Source organism: Acomys minous, assembly GCF_964271855.1.
Source record: "Acomys minous genome assembly, chromosome: 7".
Lineage (NCBI taxonomy): Eukaryota > Metazoa > Chordata > Mammalia > Rodentia > Muridae > Acomys > Acomys minous.
Window position 1 is genome coordinate 88,816,065 of NC_140488.1, and position 23,657 is coordinate 88,839,721.

Consider the following 23,657-nt stretch of genomic DNA (forward strand, 5'->3'; position numbering starts at 1 on the left):
ACTTTGTATCTAATTTCATTGAATAACTGGGACAGGAGAAATGTCACATCAAATATATAAAGCATTATATATGATACACTATTTCATGTAAGGCACAATGGTGATGCATGTATTTCAGGAATGAAGGCAGTGAATTCAATGACTGTGGTAGGATAAACTAGATGATGATTTAGCAGTATAACAAGTGTTAACCAGAAATCAAATTGTTTCTCTTTCCTTATCACAGAAAAATATCAATCTAGAGAACAATCTTCAGTCTTGGGTATTTCCCTCGAGCTTTGTGAAGACTATCTTAAGTATATGTGGGCAGGAGGAGTATGAATAGATTCATTTTCCAGATCCTTGGCTCCTTTAAGAGTTTTGACTGGTTCTATTTCCATGATACATTTCTCATTTCAATGTTTTACCACCCTTTGGCCTATGAGAGTTCTTCTCCCTGCCTCCAAGCACAGCTCTCTTGAATATTCCAATGGTCATTGATTCTGAAACAAATTCATTAAAAAATAAAAGTATGTCTCTAAATACTTGTAATTGAATCTATTTTTTAATCAGAAACTATTTACCTAACACCTGGTCATTTCATTAATAATCTTCTTTCTGAAAAAACTCTCTTGACTATGTTTGATACTTATTAGTCACAAACTTTGCATGTCTAGTTATTACTAGTCATGGATGTTAATAGTAATTGGAAATAAAAATCAATTTAATGGATATTAATGTAGTAAGAAAGCTTTATAGTCACAATAATTTGTTTCTAAACATTGAAGCTCACATAGATGTATTTGTCATACAAAAGTATGGCAAAGTGGTTAATAAAATATGTTATAGCATAAATACATATTGTATTAGGAAATATATTTCTGAGGGAAGTGTAATGAAAATGTGATTTAAAGAAGAGGTATAATACAAAATGTCTTTTTATTAAGGATAAGTTTGTTCATGTATTTTAAAAGTGGATGATGGTAGATAATATATTACTATGGTGTTTGTATCACATTGGATACATTCAGAGTAGTAAAGCAATATTTTTTATTTTAGTTTATATATTTTTGAGAATTTCAAAGATGAGTAGATTGTATTTACAACATTTCCACCCTTGTTTCTTTTCTCTATCTCGACTCCACCCTTCCAATCCACTCCCTCTCAGATTCTTCTACACACACACACACACACACACACACACACACACACACACACACACACACACACAAAATGTCTGTTCTTGTGATAAACATCCACCAAAAGCAATGTCATGGGGTAAAATGTTTATTTGGTTTACAGGTTCCATATAGTTTATTATCAGGAACTGAAGCGGAACTACTGAAGAACACTACCTGCTCTCTTGTTCCCAGGCTCACCTTCAGTTTCCTTTCTTATGCCTCCCAGAACATTCTGCCTAGGAGTAGTGCATCCCACAGTGGCCTGGACCTTCCCACATCAGTCACTAATCAAGAAAATGTCCCTCAGACTTGATTACTTACCAATCTGATAGAGACATTTTTAAATTGTTGTCCCTGGTTCCCACATAAATTTAGCTTATGTCATGTTAAAAAAAAACAGCATTCATAGAAAAAATATACATAGAAAACATTTTTAAACATCAATGTTTAAAATTCCAGGAGTGGAAATATATAGGGGATAGTCTAATTTTCTAAACTAGTTCTAGGAACTGGTTTGCATATAAGAGGTTTTTTGAATTATTTTCTTGAGCTTAACAGGAACACTGTATGATGGGAGCAGAAGTGGGAGACAAGGATCTTTATTTTCATGTGCACAGCTCTGACAGAGATCCCAGCCATGTTTTGCTGAGCTGGATTGAAGGTGTGTGCAATGATGTCTCCAGGAGCAACAGGAACATCTATCTTTCATAACATTGTTCCCACAGGTATGGGTACTAATGTATATGATATAAGGTCTAGGCATACTACAACGTATATTTTTCCAGGTAGATCAGGACATTGGCTATATCTCAGCTAGTTACTGCAAGGATTTGGATGAAACTTGGTTTATTCTTGACTGGTGTCCTGGAAGTTTGCAAGGAATCTGGACTGAAGTAGCCATTCTTGTACTTTTTGTTTTGGGATGTTTTCCTCTTTCCACCCTGATTAGACCTATCCATAAGTATAATTTTTTTAGCAGTGCCTGCCAGCTCTGGGTCTGAGCCTGGGTTCTTCTGCATTTGATTTCAGGACTTACAGGGACTTGTCCATGATGTAGCATAGACAAATAGGATTTTTTTTTGCCTTCAGAGGGTCTTTGAATATACCAAGTTGGCTGTTGCATGGCCTCATTCTCTCATCCAAATATTGGCTTACAGCCTCTGTGAAATTATGCGTGAGACTAAAAGAAAATGTTAGAAATTTCTTCCCCAAAATACTGGCAAATGGTTTTAGTTGTCATGCTTAACAAGTAATATTATGTCTATTCATGAAATATACTACTCTTCTCTCTCTGTCTCTGTCTCTGTGTCTCTGTGTCTGTGTCTGTGTCTGTGTCTCTGTCTCTCTGTCTCTGTCTGTCTGTCTGTCTGTCTGTCTGTCTGTCTGTCTGTCTGTCTGTCTGTCTCTCTCTCTCTCTCTCTCTCTCTCTCTCTCTCTCTCTCTCTCTCTCTCTCTCTCTCTCTCTCCTATTCTCTATCTAGGTCCTAAGGAGACTTGTTCTTGGAGTTTACCTTCATTAGTCATTGCTAGTAGAGTGGTAGCCATAGATTTTGTAATGATACTCCCCACCAGCAAATGTATTGACAGACCATTTTTAAAAGTGAAAGGTTAATTGAAAACAAGACTCCACAATGCAGCTTCCAGGATGCTTCTGTCCATGACTAGATGGAACTCTGTAGCTCACCTAGGTAGACACACCTGTTTTTGAGGTCACCAATGTCCATGTATGTAAGCCTTCATGTGTTCTCTGTAATCAAGCCCAATAAATTCTCAAAGTTGCATTTGTGATTCTCCTTGGTGTGCATCTGGACTTAATGCATTTGTATTTGTATTTCTCAGGAAAAGTCAATGAAACATTGTTAGAAGATATTAGTGTGTGATTGTTTACTGCTAAACTGATGTGTGATAGCCTCAGAAAAATAAGTCACTAATGGTTAACAAATAAAAGCAAAACATATGTAAATAAAACAACAGGATTGCAAAGGACAATTGGAATAAACCTTGTTCTAAATTTTGCCACCTACAGGCTGCATGTTGTGAAGCAAAAATAATTTTATCTCAAAGAAAACCAGTCTTTCCAGAAGGAGGAGAGAAAGTATGGCTCCAATCTCAGTACACTTAAGGTTCATGGAATAAGAGTCTTATGTTATACAGTCAGTGCTTGCTATGAATTTATTTGTAAGGTCTTTAGCAGAGAGCTTTAGTTCGAACAGAATGCTTGTGAGAAATTAGTTAAAATGCCCTTTAAAAATTACAAAAATTCTTTTATTACAGGTCTGTTTTTTATAAATTAAAAAAAAAAGCTAAGCCTAGTGGCACAGGTCTATAATTCCAGCTGCTCAGAAACCTGACAAGTTTAAGGTCAACCTGAGAAACATAATAAAGCTCTATATGATATTAAAACATAAAATTAGGATTGGAGATATAGCTCAGCAGTAGAGAGCTGACCTAACATGCATGAAGTGCTAGGTTTAATCGCTCCTACTACAAATTACTCTTTTATTCAAGGTGCACTGCATGATGTCCTGTATCTCTTTTGTTGGTCTAACTTCAGTTTTATAAGTCAGATTTACTAAGTTGCTCAGGGGAAACCTATTCTTGCCTCAAACAAAATAGAGACTAACAAAGATTGTTGATCCTTGCTTTCTTCCTCACTATAAATCTCACTTCCTCTTTTGAAGAACATTGCTTCCAAAAGCCCTTCTATTTTGCATCCCTTTTGCCTTAAAAAAAAAAAAAACCCATGTACTCTCCCTTGTGTTCTGACCTAGGAATATCTGCACTGAGGATCCTCCTGACTCATGAACTACATGAAATCTAATCATCAGGGAAATTAGTGCCCTGATATGCAAATTTGTGGGAAGACAGGGACTGACTCCCAAAACACACAATTGGGAAACATAGAAGGAATAAGCGTTTTCCCCTGCCACCCCTAGAGACGCTCAACTACTTTCCTATGAACTTATCTAGTACTTGAAAGGCCTTTTATTTTCTGTTTATTTATTTGTGTGGGGTTTGGGTGTGCTTGGCTTTTGTTTGTTTTTTTCTTATTAAGACAGGCTCTCAGGCCTCTCAGGCTGGTTGCAGACTCTCTATATAGTTGATAATGGTCTTGAACTCCAACATCCTCTGTGTCTACCTCCTTGGTGCTAGGATTACAGGCATTTGCTACCAGTTCTGATTTGTGTAGTGATTCACACATGGAAGACAGGCACTCTTATCAACTGGTCCACATCCACAGTCTTCTGTTGTCTTGCTTGAACAGAATTGGGTTCAATTTTTCACTTCCATTGCATAGGTTTTGGATAACGTCCCTCTTGCCTGTTAAATTGTTGATTACTATTTTTCCTCATCAATACTCACTGTAATGTGAACATATGATTTGGGTATTTAGTTACTGTGGTCAGCTATTAGGATTCTGATATTTGTCTGGGAATTTTACATTGTATACAATTTCATTTCTAACATGCTAAGGAAGAGCCAGAATGTTGGGTTTATTTATAAACCACAGAAGAAAAGTTTTTCTGGAGGGAGGAAACACCACCTTTGACATTAATATGGAAATAGTCCATTTATTAAGATTTAACAAAGAGAATTACATATTTCCTATACCCCTATTTCAATAAAAAGTTTAGAAAGCAGTAGTTAGGCTGTTATATGTCAGATAAACAGTCTACCTCTAGCTCATTATTGAAAGGTCTCATTAAAGATTAAAAGCATAAAACCCTTTATAGAAATTCTAAAATAATCTTCGGATCTTAGCATTCAATTATCATTTGTGAAATTTGAAATCAACATAGTTTATGTCTAAATGGAGAGTGCATTTGAAAATCAAAATTCAAAGGCATGCCTTCTAGTGGGCTGACTGATGGAAAAGGGCTGTGATTATGCCTCATTTTCACCCTCTACATCACGATCTCATTGATTATATTTCTCAGCTTGCTAAGGGTTCTGTGAGGTGATTTTCAAGATGAATATTGCTATTTGCAGGATTTCCTGAATAGGAATATTTCGGGAGTAAATTGCACAAACCAAGAGATGTGCAGTCAATTTTCACTCTAGCATAAACAATGTATTAGAACAGAGCCCTTAGGCTTTTTTCTTTTTTCTTTAATTTGCGTTTCATTACATAGCTTGCTGCATTTCATCAATAAGCATGAAATGCCAGGTGAACAACACTGAAGTTCATGTAGGACATTACATATCCTTTTATTCCCTAACAGGTGCTAAGAGTTTGACAAGAGACGATGAACGACCTGAATGGCAGGGCTCTAGGCCCTTTGCTTCTGAGATATCCGTGACCACCAAAAATGGAAAAAGAATTCTTCTTTAAATTGAGAAAATGGAACCATGCTTCCTTTATATCTACTGTCTTTGAATTGACTTTTAACTGAGTTTTTAAGGCAGTTTAATTGCCTGTGTTAAAAGGTTGGCATGTTCTCCAATCCATTTCAATGCTTTATTTTTTATTTTGGGTAAAGTGCAACAAATAATAACTCATTTTATCATTTTTATATTGAAAATAAATGCTTACTTTCTTTAAACAGAGGACTATATCCTACAGCAAACTATAAGACTGAAATCCATAATTTAAGAAAAAAGAGAAAATGTATAAAGTTAAATCATTTATTAGAGAGTAGAGATAGAAACTTGACACAGAGGGATAAAAAGTTGGTTAAGGGCTTTGTGATAACCAGGAACACATGCATGGTCTGGATATGGCCATGAATAGAAGAAAGGACCTTAAAGACTATTTTTTTTAAAATTTACACCCAAAGGTGAAAAAACAGAATGTGCAAAGATATGCCAGAGTTTTCTGCATGGCAAGAAGCAGCTGTTTCTTCCCTCAGTGATTTAAACTAAGCTGTAGGAAGCAAATAGCATGACATGGAAACACTGCACAGCGGTGAAAGTGGTGACATGTGGCTTTGATAATGAAGTTCATTAAGAGAGAAAAGAGTGGCTTCACTGCAGCCTGTAAGACCTATTTGTCAGAAACCTGTGTGCTACTGAGAAAGAAAGACTGATGTGACTTTTCAATATTGGAGAACTAAATGAGGACAGGGAGGGAAGAGCAGAGACCAGACTAAAGTCACTTTGGTCTAGTCAATAAGATGTATTTGTGTCAAGAGATTTTGTTTTCCCTTCTCTTACATATATTATATGGAAAATGATGGCTCACATTGAGTATCTACTTTATTTTTTTTCTGAAATGCACATGTTGATGAGTAAGATTTTACCTATGATATACAAATTTTTAAAAACTACTGATTCTAAGTTGAGAGGGAAGAATTTGTATCCTTTCTTATTTGTGATATGAAATCAGTGTCATAAATATAACACTAGATTCAACATAATTTAGAATATGGCTCAAACTGTGGTTCTTTTGGGTAAAGTACCTATCTGTTTATTCCCCCTCTCTTCCTCCTCCTCCTCCTCCTCCTCCTCTCTTCCTCCTCCACTTCTCCTTCTTCTTCTTTCCTTTTCTTTTTTAGGGGGTTTTGGGGACAGCCTTGGCTGTCCTAGACTCATTTTGTAGTCCAGGCTGTCCTCAGACTCACAGGGATCCACGTGCCTCTGTCTCCCAGAGTACTGAGATTACAGCTATGCATAACCATGACACTCAGCCCTGTACTTTCTTATTGAGGTGGTTTATTCAGTAATGAAACAACCATAATTGATGAGATGTCATACTGGTAATTAATTGCATGAGTATCAACTATATCTGAGGATGCTTCCATTACTAGCTAACTGGAAACATAGAATCCTAGAACAGGATAATCTCTGAATTGAAGATGTGCTTTGTCCAGCCATCCCTTGTGACTAGGCACATATGACTCAAGGGTAGAGTGACACAGAAGCTATGCCTTGGTGTCAAGATCTCCAATGTTATTGATGTACAGGATGTGTAGTTACCTGTCTTGTATATATAAAGTTAATGGAATTTAGTACTGGTTAAAGGTTATTGTTCCTCATGGGTTTGATTGTCAGAATGAACTGAGGACCATGGCAGTGATTGAGCAGGCTGAGTTTTGTACTGGGGAAATGATGTTTACCTGCAATTTCTAAAGTACCATGTGTTCTCAGTGCACAGCTATCAGAGTGGTCGATAAAAACATCAGGAGGAAGGAAGGCAAAAGGAAAACATTGGACTTTGCAAATATAACTCAATTTAGCAGTAACAAACCTTCCTATTTCTTTTTGATTTTTATTCTTTCCCTTAAATACAACTTTCTCAAATATTTATTATAAGAATTTTAGACAAGAATAAGGTTTAGTTAAGACATCTACAAATATATACCTATTGAAATGCAATTAAAGCAGTGATGATCTAGCAGAGGGGAATATGGCAGAAGATGGAGAAAAGGCAGTAATGGGAAGATACTGTGAGGAGATAACAGTCAAGATGTAATGTGAATAAATAAAATAAATAAAATAGCAGTGACTGAAAAGGGATCATATTAACAAAGAGGATACAAGCATTTATAATGATCAGTTTAATAAAGACATGTCTAGCAAAGTCTGAGAGAAACGTAAAATGCTAAGGAAGTAATAATTATCACAGTGACATTAATGTTAATGTTGACAAAAATCTCTACCTGACTGAAATTTAGTAAGGGTCCTGCAACTTCCTTAGCCCTATCTTTATGTTTTCTGACAAACAAAGCAAGAGAAAACCCTGCTAAATTAATTTACTATGGATCAACAAGAAATCATATCACCCTCTAAATAGATTAGATTTTTCATTCTCTAGCATCCAGCTGCTGTCTGCTCACTCTGGCCTGTTTTCAGGAAGAACACTGTTCATTTTACCAGAATCTTCTCTGATCCCAGTTGCTTACACTAACACACTAACACACTAACCTAGGCAAAGAGTTTCTCCTTTTTCATTTGGAATTTAGACATATACCCAATATCAATCTTTGCTCTGTAAACCCCATTTCAAAGATTGCTGTATTTATTGTGAATTGAATGTTTTCCTTGTCCTCTCTTAAGAAGTGATGAGATTCAAAGTAACCAATGAAAAACTCAATACTGTTTTTGAGCCATTCTGCCAGAAATAAAAATAGATATATAGATAGAGAGAGATAGAAAGAATAGATAGGTATATAGATAGATAGATAGACAGACAGACAGACAGACAGATAGATAGATAGATAGATAGATAGATAGATAAAGCTAGAGGCACCCACCTTCAGTTCTAATGGTACAGGTTGACTTGATTGGCTATAAATTTCCAACTGGTTCCTAATAGGAGAGAGCCACAGAAGCAGGTGATTTAGCTCCTCTTCAAGCTGTCTAAAATCTTTTAAGTAAACTTCAAGTTCTCCTTGTTTTTCAGGTAAAGCCCTGGAGACCTTAACAGGAAAAAAGATAAACAATTATAGTGGTATACATTAAAAATGACAAAAAATTCAAAAGGAGATATTATAGTAATTCTCTGGTCTGTTTAACAAGATGTTACAAGTTACACATATGCAATGCTCATGTGTAAGCAACATATTAGAAATCATTGGGAAGCACACAAAATATTATATATTTTATAGACACTAATACCTTTTATGTAAATGCACAATATACACATAAGCCAGGTGTTGTGCCTCACATGTGTAATACCAACATATACGTGGCTGAGGTATGTGAATTGCTATGAATAGGAGGATCACCTGCAATACAGGGCAAGCCCAAATTTATCTAGGGCCACAGAATGAGAGCCTGTACTAAAACACACACACACACACACACACACACACACACACACACACACACACACACAAACACACACACACAGAAAATAACTCACTCACACTTACACAGATGTACACTGCAACTGATTGAAGTCAAGGATAATATTCCTCATCTAACTTCTCATTTACTAAATGTATATGCCAAGTATAGATCCTATGCAGTATTACAAAGACATGCACCAAATTACTGAGCATTAGTACTAGGTATATAACTAAGTCCTCCTCAAATAAGTATGATTTATACTATTACATTATATTTTTGTTGTTATGGCAATAACTTCTACAATATTTTCTTTTATTTGTATTTAATGAAAATTATGTAAAGAAATAATTTATGCAGAAAGAAAATTGGTAAGATTATTTTTATGAGCTATAGCTTGTGAGGCCTAGTATAAATATGTGAAGTAGACATTGATTAACAGATTGAAAAGTAATATGACATTTGGATGAGAGGGGGGTAACAGAATGGCTTGATAGTTATTTTATGAATGCATTAGTTTATAGTAAGCATCATGGTTTGGAGTTTCAATTTATTGCTTTCTATAATGTCCCAGGACCCCATCATATCACTGCTGTTATCATCTAAAATTTAAATATAGATAACATTGGATTTATCAAATGCCAAATACCATTGGAAGTGATATGTTACAAAGTTAATCATTGTCTGATCTAACAGATTAAAGACTGTCTGATATAATATTAAGTACTTAATTTTAAATATTGGTTTGTGCTTTTGCTTAAGATTTTAGGCCAGTTTTCCCCAACTTCCAGTGCATAATACACACACAATGTTAATCTAAAAACTAAATAAAGCCATCTTTAAATATTGCTTAGAATACCTCTCTGCATGATGATAAAAACATAATAAAACTGTTACATATTAACAACAGTTGCTCAAATTCCTTTATAAACAGAAACCCAGGGTGAATAATAGTAAAGTTATTTTCTTCAGAATATCAAAAATTAAGACTAATATAAAAGAATAGTATCCACTTGTAAGGGCAACACTTTATATTTTAATACCTTTCTTGTAATACAAATGTGGTATTACACAGTAAATCAGTAATGTTTCATGATGCATCCTGGGAAGGGAAGTAAGGAGGGAATGAGACCACAGTTGGCGATGAGTATGTAACAAACAGACTTCTCAAGAGACAGATTCATTGAGACAGATCATTTAATTGGAGGAAGCAAAAGCTATTTAAACTTTTGGAGGGTGAGTAGGGAATCTTGGGGTGAGTGTACATCATTGGCTGGGACCAGGGTTCCTAGAATGCCATATTTGTATGAGGAGAAATTCCAGGTCCTGCCAGACATGGTCTTATAAGGGAAGAGGAAGTTTAACCTGGTTGCCAGGCTATGTGAACTCATCAAGAAGGCAAGAGTTGGGGCATATTGATTTGTACATTGGGGCATGTAGGGCCAGGGTACGGGGTAGTTAAATATGATGATTGAATAAGATTTAAAAAGTCATTAGTCATAAAGGGTAAGATAGATAAAGCGAATTTTACTCCTCAAAAGTACAGTTAAGAGAACAAGTAACTGAGGGAGACTTCCTCCCCCTGTATATGCTCATAGGGTATCAAGTCTCTTCTTGGTAGCCTGTTGTCCTTCCTCTGAGTGCCACCAGGTCTCCCCATCCAGGGGACGTGGTCAAACATGGGGCACCAGAGTTCGTGTCAAAGTCAGACCCCATTCTCTACTCAACTGTCATAGGGGAAGGGAGTAAGGGGAAAACGGGAAGGAGGGAGGAAGGGGAGGATACAAGGGATGGGATAAGAATTGAGATGTAATATGAATAAATTAATAAAATATATTAAAAAAAGAAAACAAAATTTTTCAAACAAGTAAAAGATCAGGTAGGAATATTCAATAAAGGCATTGAATTAAACTCATTTTTACATATATAAAGAAAAATAATTTTAATGTTCTATAGGTTTGTACCATAACTTAATAGAAAACAGCTATAAGAATGGTACTAATCATCAGAAAGTTACAACTTAAAGAACAATATGTTAAAGGTAAAAGGGCTCAAGTTTAAAAAATGCAGGCTCTTGATATGGAACTTGTGGATTTATCTCTCTCTCCTTCTCCCTCCCCCTCCTTTTCCCTCTCTCTATCCTTCCCTCCTCCCACCTCTCTCTCTCCCCAACCGTGTGTGTGTGTGTGTGTGTGTGTGTGTGTGTGTGTGTGTGTGTGTGTGTACACAAGAGGATGACCCTTTGGGTACAACCTATCCTTTCTTACTTATTTTCCTTTTAAAGATAGGGTTTTGCACTTGTCTGAACTTCACTAAGGATAAGCTGCCTGATCAGAATTGTCTAGAGATGGACATTTGTATAGTTTGACTGTATAGCATTTTACTATTAGAGGAAAAAACCTTCCATTTTTGAAGAAAAAGTTAAGACATATGATGAAAATGGCCGATGAAAAAAGGTAAAGAAAATCAAATACTGTATGATATCACCTATAAAGGAATGGGGGAGAGGTTAATTAACAGCTACTATATTACACTAAGAAAAGAGTAAGGAGTTATAATTTAATGAATGATGACTAAAAATAATACTTTAGTACATTTTTCAGAGGGCTAGAAGGAAGGATTTTTAAACACTTTACCATAGAGATACATGAAAAAAATTTGAAAAGATGAAAATGTTTAGTTGCATTTAAGTATTGCACAGTGTATGCATATATCAAAGCATCACATGCTACCAAATAAGTTTGTATAATTTTATTTTATCTATCTGTTACAAAAAAGAAAATTGAAATATAAAAAAGCAAAACTGATATATAATTGTTTGTGTGCTCACATTACATTTTGAAGCTAGAGTCCTTAAAACAACTGGACTGTTTGTCCTGGCACTTGGACTGATGAAACCTGATTTGATGAAAAGAGGTGTGCAACAGTATGATATGATCAGTATATCATACTAAAAATGTGCTGAATTTGTGGCATGTTTTCTTTCAGTTCCATTGGTGTCTTGACTTCTCATTCTGGACACAATATACATTCTAACATTGTCTGTGTAATCAGTTTATTGGATATCTACTTTTAAAAAATGTTTGTTCCAATAATTATCCTATATATTACCTATAAATATATCAATTGCTGAGCAATTTCATGGTCACAGGGTTATATTTAACCTCTCACATCAAAACCTCTCCATTCTAAAAAAGAATAAAAGTACCAGGAGTATATTCTAAAGGCATTTTAGGAATACTGTCTCTACAGGGGGAGGTAATCCCCCTCAGGAACAGTCATAGGGGAGGGGAATAAGGGGAAAATGGGAGGGAGGGAAGAATGAGAGGATACAAGGGATGGGATAACCATTGAGATGTAACAAGAATAAATTAATAAAGGAGAAAAAAATAAAAAAAATAAAATAGACTTTCACAGTGAAAAAAAAACAAAAAAGTAAATACAATATTTAAAATGAAAAAAAAACTTTCAAAATTCAGTACTGTAAATGAAATAATTCACCTAGACCATTATCTTTTGTGGAAAAATGAAAATAATATGCAATATTTCAAGAATTCACTTAGACTCACATAAGTTACATGCTCATTAAATTAAAGGAGGAGCGAGAAGAGAACTCAGTGAGAACAGTGCTTGCTACATGTCTTACTCAGAGTTACTATTGCCGTAATGAAACACCGTGACCAAGCAAGAGAAAGTTTCTCTTCCATACCCCTGTTTATCAGTGAAGGAATTCAAGACAAGGCAGGGCAAATTCCTGGAGATAGGAACTGATGCAGAGGTATTGGAGGAGTGCTGTTTACTGGCTTTCTCTTTTTGGTTTTCTCAACCTGCTTTTTCATAGAGGTCAGGATCATCTGATCAGGGGTGTCACCATCCACAACAGTCTGGGCCCTAGCACATCAATCTCTAATTAAAAGAATGCCCTACCTATAGTGTCCTATACAGCCCTATCTTATGGAGACATTTTATTAGTTCATATTCCCTCCCCTTTAGATGATTTTAGTTAGCATGCCACTTAAGCATAGGCTTGGTTACCATTCCAGAAAGAGAATTGATTTTGGTGGGGGTGTTCTTGTAATTCTAGAAAAAGGCAGGGACAGGTAGAGCCATAAGGCCTGATCAGTCAAGCATAATTTGCAGGTTCTGGGTTTTGTCTCAGTGAAGAATAATACATGATGATGACATCTGGCCTCAGAGAAAATGCATCTGCATCGACACACAAACATGTACTCATATACAATAAAACAAAGTAAATCAAAACAAAACAATCAATTAAAGCCACTGGAGAACTAGATATAGGAAAAATACATTGCAAGGTACAGTTTTCTAGGTTACTACAGGTTTCATGGTAAGCTATCCTTCACTATGAGGTCATTTATATTCCATTTCTTTGCACATTTTGTCAAAACAATAATGGATGTAGAAATGAAAAGTACTGGGCTTTTGAAAATGTGTGTAAAATTCTATAGTCAGTCCTCAATGTTATATCTCTGGGGATTTTAATTTTAACATAAGTGGATTTCATTATTAAAGTGTTTGCATTTTATTCATAATGTTTATAGACTTTTTATTGATGTATAACTTCCAGTTCTAGGTGAAAATAATACTTAACTTTGTTAATTCATCACAGTAGATATCTGTTTTACTGTACAATCACTGAATTACTAAACATGGATTTTTTAATTGTTGCCAAAGACCTCAAATACATAATACAAAATGTGGTAAATGAGCATTTGCAGCAAGATTTCAAAGTCAGTAAAATTTGATGTATAATAAAGAGTTTTGTAGTCCCTGGAGTACAGTGCCCTTATTACCACTCTAAACCCATATTGGCTTTTCATTAAAACTTGGTGTTCATGAGCAGTATTCTTGTTCATTAATTTGTTGATTTGCAGCCTAAGCAACTAACTTCATACCTTAAAAATTCTTAATAATGCACATAACACATAGAAAATAGTTTTTGATTGTTCACCTTTATTCAAACTTACTCTAACGTTAGGTAACAAGTGCTATAACTGTTCCCGGAGGCATTAGCAACGTTAAGTGAATTGGTGAAATTGATTTGCCCAAACTTCAATAGCTCTCATTTATCTTCTAAAATACATTTTATGGGATAGGGATTTACACTCACCTAACTATGCACCTACCCACACACTTTTTTTACTACACAGCATGATTTTGATCACATACTGTTTAAACTCTAGGGACAATAAAACTCATAAAGAAGTTCAAATGTAAGTTTATATGGCAAATACAAACTATGTAGAATGTTTTCATAAAAATTAACCCCATATTTGTCTTTCCTCTTCCCCAACTATGCTCATACTTTCACATTCTACCATAGAAGTCTTTGCTTTTATAAAGAGAGTCACCACTTCAGCCTAGGTGATACAGACAAATGATCCTTAGGTTTCTGAGGAAATATTTCTGTTTTCTTATACATTTAGTTTAATGTTTAATCAAACTCAAAGAAAGTTAAAGCATTGTCTTTGCATTTTTACCTAAAACAAGGTTAATAAAATATTACAACTTAATATTCAGTTATTTTGTGAGGTGCCATTTAAAAATAGCTTTTCAAATGATAGGAGTTGAAAATAATCTTACCTTTATATAAAACAGTATACATTGGAAAGAAAAAGGGAGATATGCATTATGTGATTATACATCGTCAGTTTTAAAAGTTCTACTCAAGGGAGGAGGGGGAGGGGCCAGGTATCTCAATTTCCTACTTACTTCATATAGGCCCTATCTCTTGAAATTTCCAGAATATACACCAAGTAGAAAGCTATCAGGACTGTAACACATGAGCTTTGGGGATTAATTTCATATTTAAGCTATAACTGATGCTTTTGTGAAAAATTAAGGATTTAAAAGTTACCAAAGGTAGGATCCAAGATGGTGGCACTGAGTATACACCATAACTGAACAACAGGGCAGCAGTGAAAGCAGCGCAACTAACAGGCCTGGGTGAACCACAAAACCCCAAATGTCTATCTTTCCCAGATGAGACAGGAGGCCACAGTATGGGAAACTCCTGGGTCCAACTCCATGTTACCCGGCTAAACCCTAGAAAAACTCCTGGGCTTCCACTGTCTTGGCCTCAGCTTCAGGCCTTCGGGAACCTGGGCAGCCCATTGTGGGCATACATTGTCATTGAACAGAGACTGTCCAGTTACCAGATACCACAGCTTGTGGATCTCAACCTCAGTCCATCTAATGAAGTGGTTACCTTCTGGGACCAGGACATGTAGCTCAGGTACCCACTATCACTGCCATGCAGCAAAGACTTTCTGGGTACTGCATTTTGTGGCCCCAACCTCAGACCCTCTCCTGAAGTGGTTACCTTCCTGGAAAGGGACATACATCTCCTATCTCATGTGCCCACATTCACTGCCAGGCTGTGGAGACTTGGAGGGTACAACATTCTCAGCCCTTACTGTGGAGGAATGGATACCTTCTGATACCTAATCAGGCAGAGAAAACTGAGGGCTCCCCAACACAGTGAACACAGTGGCTGAGCACACTGACTGAGGACCGTAGCTGGGAAGTAGGACCTCATTAACCTTGGAGCAAGAAAGCAAGGCACTCAACTTCAGGATTTTCCTTTTTGAGAGAAAGGTTCCTGGACTCCTGAGGAATTCATTTGGCCCCCACGACCAGAGAGCTGAGGAAATTCTCCAGCAAGTTTGTGAAAACCTTCCACTAATCTGAGATCATTCCCAACAATCTGAGGAGGAGCACCTTTTGGAACATCTAGCTTCCTGCCATAGATCCCCAGAGAACCCTAGTGGGCAACAGGATCTATAGCCAACATTATATACAACCAGATGGCTAAAGGCCTGCATAAAAATACAATCAACAAAAACCAGAACAATGTGGTATTTTCAGAACCCATTATCCCACGGCAAGCAGCCTTGGATCCCCCAACACAATTGAAACACATGCACAAAAATGAATTAAATCATACTTATTAAAGTGATAATGGAAGAAATGAAGAAAATCCTTAGAGAAAAAAAAGGTACAAACAAAGAGTTCTAGGCCTTTAGAGAGGAAATGAATAAATCAAAGTTAGAACCCAGAAAACACAAACAAACAGGGAAAGGAATTAAACAAATAATATAAAGAAAAAAGGAAAGTATAAACAAACAGATGAAGGAACTCAATAAATCAGTTTAAGACCTTAAGATGGAAATGGAAATAATAAAGAAAGCACAGACTAAGGAAATCCTGGAGAGGGAGAATTTAGGGAAGAATACAGGAAATGCAGAGGTAAGCATTCCTAACAGAATACAAGTGACTGAGGAAGAATCTCAGTTGTACAAAACACAATGGAAGAAACTGATGCATCCATCAAAGAAAATATTGAAAAAAAGCTGACTCATTATGACAATTTCTAGTTGAATCCATTTGTCCACAAATTTTGGAAATTCCTTGTTTTTAATAGCTGAGTAGTATTCCATAGTGTAGATGTACCACAGTTTCTTTATCCATTCTTCTACTGAGGGACACGTAGGTTGTTTCCATGTTCTGGCTATTATGAATAATGCAGCTATGAACATGGTTGAGCATATGTCCTGTTGTGTGGTAGTGCATCCTCTGGGTATATTCCAAGGAGTGGAATAGCTGGGTCTTGAGGAAACCCTATTCCCATTTTTCTGAGAATGGAGATGCCTGGTGGCACTCAGAGGAAGGACAATAGGTCACCAAAGAGAGACTTGATATCCTATGAGCATATACAGGGGGAGGAGGTCCCTCTCAGACACAGACATAAGGGAGGGGAGTAGGGGGGAAGTAGGAGGAAGGGAGGAATGGGAGGATACAATGGATGGGCTAACAGCTGAGATGTAATATGAATAAATTAATAAAAAATAATATAAAATAAAAATTAAAAAAATTTTTAAAAAGCTGAAAAATTCCCAACACAAAACATCTAAGAAATTAAGGACACCATGAAAAGAAAAACATAAGAATTACAAGAATTGAAGAAAGAGAATTTTGAACAGAGGAATATCAAATGGTTGAGAAACACTTAAAGAAATGCTCACTATCCTTAGTCATCAGGGAAATGCAAATAAAAACAACTCTGAGATTCCATCTTACACTCATCAGAATGGCTAAGATAAAAAAAAAACTCAAGCGACACCACATGCTAGTGAGGATGGGGAGAGAGAGGAACACTCTTCCATTGCTGATATGAATGCAAACTAGTACAGCTGTTTTGGAAATCTATCTGAAAATCTATCAGAAAACTGGGAATAAGGCTTCCTCAAGATCTAGCTATTGCACTCTTTGGAATATACACAGAAGATGCTCCAGCACACAACAAGAACATTTGCTCAACCATGTTCATAGCTGTCTTATTCATAATAGCCAGAACATGGAAATAGCCTAAATGTCCCTCAGTAGAAGAATGGATAAAGAAACTGTGGTACATTTACACTATGGAATACTACTCAGCTATTAAAAACAAGGAACTCCCGAAATTTGTGGACAAATGGATTGAGCTAGAAATGATCATAATGAGTGAGTTAACCCAGAAGCAGAAATAATCAAATGGTATATACTCACTTATATCTGGACACTAGCCCAAGGGGCATGTCCCACGAAAGTCTTCACTTACCAGGAAAGTGGGACAGAGGGGAGGGCATCCTATTTGGAGTCTAGGTGAGAGAAGCATGGGAGAATGGGGAAATAAAAGGATCCAGAGGGGCCTAGAAACCTACAAGAAGAACACTATGATGGGCAGATATGGGCCCAGGGGTCCTGCCCAAATTATGGCACCAGCCAAGGACAATATGTGCAGTAAACTTTGAACCCTTACCCAGATCTAGCCAATGTACAGGATATTCTCCACAGTTGAATGGAGAATGGCGACTGACTTTCACACGAACTCTGGTGCCTCATATTTGACCACCACCCCTGGATGTGGAGGCCTGGTGGCACTCAGAGGAAGAATAGCAGTCTACCAAGAAGAGATATGATACCCTCTGAGCATATACAGGGGGAGGAGGTCCCCCTCAGTCACAGTCATAGAGAAGGGTGTAAGGGGAAACGAGAGGGAGGGAGGAATGGAAGGATACAAGGGATGGGATGAGAATTGAAATGTAATATGAATAAATTAATAAAATATATTAAAAAATAAAAGATATCTAGAGAAAATTTACCAAAACACAAAAGACATAATTTCTTCTCAGCAATTCAGGGAGCTTCCTCCAAAATTGATCACATACTCAATCACAAAGCATGTGTCAACAGATATAAGAAGCGTGAATTAAGCCCTTGTGTCCTACCAGACACCCTGAACTAAAGCTGGATTTCAACAAAAACAGAAAGTACAGGATGTCTATAAACTCATGGAAACTGAACAATTGCATATTTTATGACTAGTGGGTCAAGACAGAAATATAGAAGGAGTTAAAATATTTCTATGATTCAATAAAAATGAATACATAGCACACCCAATTAATGGAACAAAATGAAAGTAATTCCAAAAGAAATGTTCATAACATTAAGTGACTACATTAAAAAATTGAAGAGATTTCATATTAGCAACTTGATAGTACAACTGAAAACACTAGATCAAAAAAGAGTTAAAATATGCAATAGAAGTACGCATCAAGAAACAATCAAATTGAGAAATGAAATAAGTAAAGTAGAAACAAAGAAAAATATAAAGAATAAATGAAAGAAAGCATTAGTTCTTTGAGAAAATCAACAAGAGAGAAAACCTTTATTCCAACTAACTAATAGACACACAGAAAATATCCAAATCAACACAATCAGAAATGAAAAAGGGTGACATAACAACAGGCAGTGAAGAAATCTAAAGAATCATTGAGTAACAATTTAAAAAAACTGTACTTCACAATATTGAAAAATCTAAAGAGAATGGATTATTTTGTACCATGTACCAAAGTTAAATCAAGAGCAGATGAAAATTTTAAATAGACTTATAACATGTAATGAAATAGAAGCAGTTATTTGAAAATATTCAACTAAAAAAGCATAAAGCGAGAGAGTTTTAGTGCAAAATTTTATCAGACTTTCAAAAAAGAGTTAATGTCAATACTTCACAAATTTTTCCACAAAATAGAAACAGAAGGAACATTGACAGTTACCTTAATACCCAAACCACACAAAGATTGAACAAAGAAAGAGAATTATAGGCCAGATTCACTTATGAATGTATATGCAAAAACGCTCAATAGAATACTCATAAACCAAATCTAAGAATAATTCATCCACCATGATCAAGTAAAAACATCTTTATTTGTAGAATTCCATTAGGGAAATCGCACAGCTGATAAACACTTTCAGCAAAGTGGTTGGATACAAGATAAACTAAAAAAAAAAATAGTCCTCCTATATACAAACGACAAAGGACTCATAAAGAAATCAGGGAAACCACCCTTGTCACATAATGTAGAATATATTGTGGTAACTATAACCAAGAAACTGAAAGCTTACATGAAAAAAATTTCAAGTTTTTGAAGAAAAAAATTGAAGACAATATCAGAAAATGTAAAGACCGCCCATGCTCATGGATTGTTGGATCAACAAAGTAAAAATGGCTATCTTACCAAAAACAAATCTACAGATTCAATGCAATTTTTTTGTGTAGAACTTGAAAAGACAATACTTAACTCTATATGGAAAAAAAAACAGTATTGTGAAAACTTTACTGAACTTTCTGAGGTATCACTGTCCTTGGTTTCAAGCTGTGCTACTGAGCTATAGTAGCCAAACGTTAGGTGGAGAGAGAGTCCAAGCTGTAGATGTCCATCAGGCCATTGTCCTTGGGGTTTGGGAAGCCTGAAGAGGAGGTGGAGGAACAATTGTAGTAGCTAGATGGGTAGAGGATGCCAGGAGAACATGACCTACAGAATCAACTACGCAGGGCTCATAGGGGCTCACAAAGATTGAAGGATAATAATATAGCCTGCACGGGTCTGCAGTAGGTCCTATACACATATGTTGTCGTTGTTAGCCTGGCATTTTTGTGGGACGCCTAACAGTGGGAATAGGAAGTGTCTCTGATTCTTTCACTTGCTCTTCGAATTTTTCCCTTCCTATTGATTTGCCTTGCTCAGCCTTGATAGGAGTTATGTGCATAGTCTTATTGTATCTTGTTATGTTATGTTTGGTTGATATCTTCTGGAGGCCTGTTCTTTTCTGATGGAAAACTATATAGGTGTGGATCTGGGAAAGAGGTTGGCAAGGACTGTGAAAGGTGCAGTGAATAACAACTGTGTTCAAGATGTATTGTATTCTCATACAGAATTGTTATTAAAAAGTATAAAATTTAAAAAAGATTTTTCCTACTTAAAAATTTAAAATGTAAATAATTTTAAGTTTATATGAAATCAGTTTCTTCTTAAAACCACTAAGCAAATTTCAAACACATATTTTAAGTTGGTTGTATGAAGCATCCAACATCACCTTATGTCAGAAGAGGATTTTTGTGTGCTAATTCCATTTTCTTAATCTCTTACAACCATGGTCAATAATGCTTTCAGGCAAAAGCCTCTAGGATCTATTTTTTCAAAATGTTTTGCAGGAAACTGTGTTCCCTATTGTTTGTTTGAGCATCCTGGCTGTTCTAATAATTTTGGCCCTTAAAGTGGCACTTTAGGATCTTATGACTGGCATGTGAAATAGTGTGTTTACCAAAAGATGACATTAAAGAAATTTTTGTACCAATCTGTGGAATTTTACTCTATGGGGGAAAACATTAGTTAACATAATGACAAAATTAAAGGAAAGACTTAAAGATGTATTTCCTTAATCCCAACACTTGGGAGAACAAAAAAAAAATTTGATCTGTTATTTGGAGGTTTGACTAATTTACAGAACAATCTCCAGACCAACCAGGGATATATAGTGAGAACCTGTTTCAAACAAATAAACAAATAGACAATGTATATTTTTGTTAGACTAAAATGAAAATAGAGCTTGAATCAAATCTCCACATCACAATAAGAGTATAATTTGCTTTCCAAAATTCCCATCTGTAGTAGCTACTTGAAGACTGACCTCATCTTTTCCATGCCTGGTAGAGATGGAGATTCTCTTTCCACACTGCCTACAAATCTCTGGTTATATTGTGTGTAGTCCTTCTCCAAATATAACTCTATACTTTTAATTTTGCATACATATTTATATTATTACATATATATACAATAAACTACATATAGTAATATGGATAACAAAACAATTAGGAATTATATAAATGTTACATTAATAGTGTTTTGCCTATTTGTATTTGGCAACCTTGGAGAAAACATCTTTCCTGTCTTGGTGAATCTACAACTCTGAATATAATTCAACATCTATCATAATTATCTCTATCATCCTGAAAACTTCTATGTAGATCTAAAAGCATCTTAACCCCTAAACCACTAAGCTTAATTGTAAAACCAAACTATCTGGTCTTCAACCCCATGAGAGACTTGAGAAGGAATAAAATTACTTATCTGAGTAGACAGGAAGTACAGGTTAGCAGCTTCCAAAATGATAAAATGATATAGACAATTTGCTGCCTAGATAGTCACACAAAACACTGTATAACATTGGAGTCCCATCTTCAGCCTCTGGCCCAATATATCTGGCAGACATATTTGTAAAGCAGGAGTTATTAAGGACTTGCTTATCCTGTCTTGTGAGAGTTTGGCCATCAACTCTGCGTGGATCCAATGTTGCCCACTTTTAGGCAGAATGCATTCTGTAGCAGAAATGAGGACATTTTTCTCAGTGGCTTGTTGCCCCATTAGAAGCCATCTCGAGGAGGAGGTTCATTGATGCTCATCAGCTTCTCAGACGTAGGCTCAGTGTTGCCAGAAGTTAATTTGTCTTATTGTCAAAGGATCATTAAAATAATAAAACATCTTTAAATTCCAGATTCTGTATGTCTCTGAGGTTTTGGGAGACCTTATCTATTTTACCTTATCTATCTTTTAAACATAGGTGTATATTCTTGTGATGAAAATAGACTAGTAATTGGCATGGCCATGAGTTGATCAACCAACAATTAACTCATATTACTTAATTATCCTAAACAGCCTACAATAACACCTTTAAAGTATTGGAAGTAAACCTTGTATTATAATTGAATTGTGTGTGTAAACTACCTCCTATTAGAGTGGCAATATATCTAATGTGTGTAAAAAATAATCACGAATTTGAATTCTATACCAATGTTTCAAAATTGAACTTGTTTTGCATCAATATACAAAATTCTATATCAATGATTTGAAAATAATCTTGTTTGTGAGTAATAGTTAAGGCCACTGAGGAGTAGGTTTTACTTTTTGTCCTGTTATCCCTATATATTTCTATATCCTCCCTTTTTCTTTTCAAACCCTATCTCCATACCTAAGTAAGAAAGATAAGGAAAAGAGAGAAACCCCTGAGTCCAACCTCGTTTTCTCTCTGAATAAGATCAATAATAACTTAGAACCAACTCCCAATGAAAATAAACATCCATATTCCAAGAAAACAACCAAAACCTTACCCAAACTCCTTTAAGGGAAATGGGGTATCATTTACTTTGTAAGGCTTCTTCTGGCTGATTTGGGAAGGATAATTCCTTTGTAGGGGCCCATTTGCAATTGGGGAAAATGGTTATGCAAGCTAGGAGTAGCCTTTGTGGTCCTGTTTCTAAATGTGGAGAAATTCCAGGCTTAACAGAAGTCCTGTGTGGGACAGAATTTCTTGAATGTATCTTTTTAATGATCAGGATCACCACTTTCAATCTCTTGTATTGTATCTTACTCATAAAATCACTTAACCCAAGACCTTATCCTTAACTTTCATCTGATGAGCAAAGATAAACAACCATTGATTTGGTGCCACACCATGTATTATTCTTATAAGCCTTAAATGTTTCCTAGAAGCACAGTTCAGTAAGAGAATATGGAAAATCTTTTCAAGGCATTCCGATGATAACTTGAAATCTTAAGTTTAGCCATTCATAAGTGAATAAAACTTAATAGTATCTTCTTAAATGAAACAAGATGCTAATAATATCTATGACAAAACCAATAATTAGTTGTAAATATAAAAATGACCTTTTCTGAACTAATAATATATAGTCAAAATTTAATTAACCATGCTGGTAGACTAAATTATCTTTTGATTATTACATGTAAAGGGACATTAAAAGAAAATAAAACCAGAAATTGAAAGAAGCTTTGGATAGTACAATATGTATCATAGTATTTTGGAAATTGTTAACTATTAAGAATATTTTAATTTTAACAGTTATGTGACATATTTGTCTCCTGGAAGTTTTTCAAATAAGTCTTCATTTGTCACCCTCCCCTTTATATCTGTAAGTCACCATGCCTGTTCATACTTTTTTATTTTTTTGGTCTTTTGAGACAGGGTTTCTCTATGTATCCTAGGCTGTCCTGGACTCAGTTTTGTAAACCAGGCTGGCCTTGAACTCACAGCGATCCTCCTGCCTCTGCTTCCCGAGTGCTGGGATTAAAGGCGTCCGCCACCACGCCCGGCTTATACTTACTTTTTAATATATACTCTCTGACTTAAAAAAAGCTATTAAAGATGGGTGTATATCTCCTTATCCTTTACAAGTGGTCAAGTATGAAAACCTACTTTAATTAGTATCTTAAAGTAACTATGCTGGTATAGGAATTGCTAACATATGTTTTTCCCTGGTTCTTTTATATTTATTAGTGTGTGCATATGTGGGCAGGAATGTGCAAGCATTTGCATTGATGCATACATGGAAGTTAGAGTACAGGTTTCAGA

The 23,657-nt window shown here is 35.6% G+C and overlaps 1 protein-coding gene across 10 annotated transcripts in view; it reads right to left on the bottom strand.

Annotated features, from left to right (window-relative positions):
• The window catches only part of DMD (dystrophin), a gene marked incomplete at its 3' end in the record, with an annotated part of 2,106,393 nt that overhangs the window by 749,921 nt on the left and 1,332,815 nt on the right, over positions 1 to 23,657 (bottom strand). For all 10 annotated transcript variants that reach the window (XM_084788839.1, XM_084788837.1, XM_084788840.1 and 7 more), the window contains one exon: positions 8,354 to 8,518. In XM_084788839.1, the coding sequence (XP_084644965.1) occupies positions 8,354 to 8,518 (165 nt within the window). The remainder of the gene's footprint in view (positions 1 to 8,353; positions 8,519 to 23,657) is intronic.